Raw genomic sequence first — 4,860 nt, 5'->3', positions numbered from 1 at the left:
TATTTTTGCGATGTTTGTTGGTTAGTTTAGCAAAATTTCAAGCAAATCGGAGACAATGAAAAAATCGGTGGAGTAGCCCTTTAAAGGGGTTATGACACGCCAAAAATAAAATATTACATAACTATCTGCTAGGACCCATTCTATGTTCCTATAATCCTACTAAATTTGTTTTGAAAAAGGCGCGATAATTTCGTGGATAAATCGATTTATATGCGGGCCCCTCGGAGGGGCAGATCCGGGCGGACCTGGAGGCTGATGACGTAGCCAGCCTCCAGCGTGGTGTCTACTTGCACGCACTCACAGACTGGGCTCTCTTGGCGTATCGAGCCTCAGCTCTCTCGTTTACCTTGCACGTTTCCAGCATCCGGTCTGTGACGATTTCGTCTACGGCATCGATCGCCTTGTCGAAGTGTTTGACATTAATCGCAGCAGCGATGAGAGTGATTGCTATCAAGAGATGTTGGAAGCTGTTCATTTTCACTGCGACCCGCTGGCGACGAGCTCCAGCGATGACGAGTTCACCGTGGTCACCGTCGTCCGGGAATGTCTCGCAGGCGCATGCAGGGTGGAAGGTCAACCGGCCGGGGGGCGACAGCGAGAATAGCTTTCAGTTTACCGAGCTGTTTGAGCGGTTTTGTTCGTACCGCGACGAGAAGAGCTTGGGCGATCATCGGGGCGCCTAGAATGAGAGAGTGTTCATGGTCACGTGGTTTATGGACACCATGGTGTGACTAACTTGAGCAGTGTTGCCTGGTCGCCAGATGAAAATTATAAAAATTCGTAAATTGAATATTGCAACTATCAGAGCTCTAAAAATTGCGTAACTTGGTGTATATGCTAAGTAGCCTATGAGCATTCCATTTCAAGAATAATCTATCCGTTTAATTTTCGTGTCATAGCCCCTTTAAGACTTCTGCAGGTGGTCCTTGGCTTTTTGCACCATGTGCTCTTCCTCTTCGTTAGACTGTGGGAAACGGGGGCTGCTGGTGACGTGGTGGAAGCTGTAGGACCTTGCGAAGTCCGAGATGTCCTTGGCAGCAAACTGAGGCCCATTGTTGCTGCAGACTAGACTTGGTATGTCGTAACGTGCGAAAACGCACATGATGGCGGTAATGACTGCTGGCGCTGTTGTCGAATGCAGACTGGTGATCTCTGGGAACCGATATTACACGCGGTACACTACACCTTAACTTACGCACGAGTTACCTGTGGATAAAGTCATACAGTTCTTAGACATTACACTCACCCTTTCAGAGCAACATGTGTGCTGAAGTACCACCCCAGGCCCAATAAGCCCCTGTATATACCTTTCAACTCGTTAAATTCAAAACTCGTTAAAAGACGAATCGTAAATGTGTGATTTTTTTATGCCCTAAGGAAACTGCGTCAGCATGGCTTGAAGGAATAGTCGGAACGCTTGATGGCGGCCAGGTTTCTGGAGTCTAGCTCTCCCGGTGTCTGTTGCCGAAAGAGTACTAAAGAAGCTACGAGTAGAGGACAGTCCACATCAAGACACAGCCCGAAAGATACAAAAAGTGGTGGTTATATCATAAATGCATAAAACAGCAAACCGCGTTAACGCTAAGGTGGTTTTCTCGGCACCGGAAAAACTCCAAGATGTCTAGACTGACGGACCCCTTCCGCAAATGCCCGATAGGCTGCCTAAAGAAGCATTGTAGCCCGTTTGTTGCATGCGCAGAGTCTATCAGATCTCGCTGATGTGTCGCAGGAAATACGTGGGACCGACGGGAAGATGTGTCAACGATAGATTACGCGAACACAACCAAAAAGTGAGTGGGCAACAGGTTGGCCATTTGTGGATGCCTTGCCTTGACTGTGGATGCAAACCTCAGTTCAAGTCATGCACAGTGACCAGTAGACACAAGGATAAAACGGCATGAAAAATCATAGAGGCAGACCTGATAAAAAGTTATGGGAATCGGTGCATCAGCATGGCTTCGATTGATTTGGCGGACAAAGAGACCCAGTTCTTGTGAACAGCGGCGGGGAAGGGTATTGGTCGAGTGACGCAATGGCGCAGAGTATGTACACTAATGTTTTTCCGCATAATAAACAGTTGAAGTTATCCCATTGTGTTGTCCTGTTCTTCCCTCTCGTCCGTGTCAAAAAGCGCCACCGTCTTCTCGAGGCTGAAGTAGATGAGAGTATGTGGTCAAACAGCAGACTCATACTTCTTGACGTCGCCACGCACTTGCATAGGCCCGTTTTTCTTGGCCAGAGGGTGCTTTAGCAGCCACGAGATGCGACCACAGAAGAGGCTCCTCCGCTAGCGTCCGTGGGACGCGACCATTTATTGCTGACGTGAAGCAGTGTCCTAGAGTTTGTGCACCTTTTACAGGCGTAAACTAGAGTCGGTCAGTGTCCCTCAGCACCCCTCTGGTGCCTGTCCACGGGCACTGACAGAGCGTTGAAAGGACGCAGCACGACAGAGACGCGACCTAAAAATATTCGACCCTGCTCTCCAGGGGATGTGCTTGAAACTTGAGAGCTACAAGCCCATTGTGCTCAAAGACTGCAAGACACGCTGCGTGGATCCACTAGGGACGACATGAAGAGAGGAAAGGCGGGGAAGTCTTTCGGCTGTCCTGCCTCCGGCGCAAACTTTCTACAAGAACACTTTTGAGTCCCATGAGCCCCGAGCGTGCACGCGCAGCCAAAGCGGTGGCAATCACTTCATCGAATGACGTTTCGTCGACAGATCAGTTCATCGGCACGCGATGTTTCATCGACACAATGTTTCATCAACACAGGTCAGACTAGATTTTTTCCTGTAAAAAGCTGCATTAGACTGTCACCGTGAAGCAGCGTGCACGGCTGGGTCACGTTAGGTCAGGTGGGTTAACATTTTTGTGATGAGCCGCCGCAGACTGTCACCGCGAAGTGGAGTAAACGATGGGGGGGGGGGGGGGGGGGGGGGAGGGTGGTGCAGATTGGGTTAACATGCACCCCACTGACACATGCACGACAAATTTCCCTACAGCCTGTAATTTGCGTAACGAGTGTCGATGAAACGTTAGTGTCCATGAAACGTGCGTCCATGAAAAGTCCACAAGATCGTAATTACAGGAAATGAATTTCGACGAAACGATATCCTAGCCAAAGCACGGTGGAAGGCACTGGTCAGGGAGCACGTGCTGGAGACCGGCCATCTGAAAGGCGCCCAGCCTTTCTCCTCGCTGTATGGTACACTCGTAGCAGGAGCTCACTGTGCCTCCTGTCCTACCACGTACACAAACGATTGCTTCGTGGAGTGCCGGCTTGTGCCGAGTTTACCCTTAGTCCGGCAACAGTGGCGGCACAAGCCCAGGAAGCTGACCCGAAACGTCCTGTTCATGAAGCAGTAGGTGATGGGGTTGCAGCACGAGGAGGCGTATGCCAGGAGTTGCAGGAAGGAGATGCCCCGGTATCCAAGTCCATAGTAGACCGCTTCTGGTTGGAACAGAGACACGGTGTTGAGCACGTAAAGTGGAGTCCAGCACACGAAGAATTCCACCACGACTGCGAACAGCATTCGGATGATCCGCTGTTTTGTGGCGAGAGACCTGTCCTGGTCGCGTTGATGCCAGCGGATGGTGCTTGGCTGATGGCTCAGCCTTGAAGCTGGTTGCTGATCGGCAGGATGAACTGCGCTGAATGCAGAACCTGCGTCAAGGTCAGATATGTCGTCTTTGCGTCATCCGAAAACAATTTGCGATTTGCTTAAATTTAACAAAAGAGTGAAGCCTTTAGGACTACATAGATGCAAATAAAGTAATCAAATTTTGAAAAAAGGAATGTAGGGTACTGTATACACGCCAGCGGAAAACTCTTTTTCAGGGTGGAGACCGAAGAGCAAAGCCAGATGAAAGCTAGATATATTTATTGGTACTACGTCTTGTCTCTTAGACGGCATTTCTAGAAACCACTGTGACGCTGGAGCAGTGGCGTAGGCAAAGGGGGGAAGGAGGGGGGGGGGGTTGAAGGAGCAAAACCCCCCCTCGAAATTCTAAACCTCTCCCCCCCCCCCCCCCCCCCCCCCCCCCCCCCCCTTCCCCAGGAGGCCCGCTCGCACCCTTGCTCACGCAGTCGGATTTGCACTGGGCATGAAGGAGAGGGGAGCGCGGTCTCTCTCCAACTTGTATGCTTTCGGGAAAACTGTTTTTAAGGTAAAAATGCTCAATTAAAAAAAAAAAAAGGCAATATTTCTTCATTCATGTTCATTTGATGGGATGCGGAACTTTATATCAGATATATAGAGAATGGACATTTCGAAACATTTGTGGGGGAAGGATGGCAATATTTGAAGGCCAAGTATAACAAACCATCGATCTTACTAAAATAAACAGTTCAATCGAGCCAAAGCGAACATAAATGAACACATGGTGATAATATAAAACAATGTCAGTGATGTAAGTAATAATAAATGATTTGTAAAAACAGCTGCACTACAAGTAATGGATGGCGCTGCACTCCCGCACACATTGAGTAGATCAGAATTACATGCTTTCGACTAGAAATTACCACAAATAAAAAAGTACCTGTGACTAGTTATTTCAAAAAGAAATTTACACGCTCTCTCGATCATCTCATTTATGCCAAGCGCCTACAAGTTAATATGCAGCACCTGCGTTCACAGCAAAGAATATCCAGGACGTCCTCCGCTTGAACTTCAGTAAATGATTCCCCCCCCCCCCCCCCCCCGCCCTCCCATGTTTTTCTCATGGCACTCCTTTAATTTGCAGTGACTCCTCCATTCTTGATGCCCCACCCCTACAAATTTAGACACCTCTTCCCAATTTCAATTTTTTGGTGAAACCCCTGACTTCAATGTCGCGGTGAACATTCAAAATCGCTCATTCG

General features: G+C 48.9%; 1 protein-coding gene across 1 annotated transcript in view; it reads right to left on the bottom strand.

Moving 5' to 3' along the window:
- Positions 1 to 3,042: 3,042 nt before the first annotated feature.
- Positions 3,043 to 4,860, bottom strand: part of LOC8050889 (cholecystokinin receptor) — a 44,253-nt gene continuing 42,435 nt past the window's right edge. The window contains exon 5 of the mRNA XM_042289601.1: positions 3,043 to 3,663. Within this exon, the coding sequence (XP_042145535.1) occupies positions 3,224 to 3,663 (440 nt within the window). The 3' untranslated portion in view covers positions 3,043 to 3,223. The remainder of the gene's footprint in view (positions 3,664 to 4,860) is intronic.

This window comes from Ixodes scapularis, unplaced genomic scaffold (assembly GCF_016920785.2).
Source record: "Ixodes scapularis isolate PalLabHiFi unplaced genomic scaffold, ASM1692078v2 PGA_scaffold13__105_contigs__length_92229423, whole genome shotgun sequence".
In the NCBI taxonomy this organism is placed as follows: domain Eukaryota; kingdom Metazoa; phylum Arthropoda; class Arachnida; order Ixodida; family Ixodidae; genus Ixodes; species Ixodes scapularis.
The sequence above is the reverse complement of the archived record's forward strand: the minus strand, read 5'-3'. Positions and strand labels throughout refer to the sequence as shown.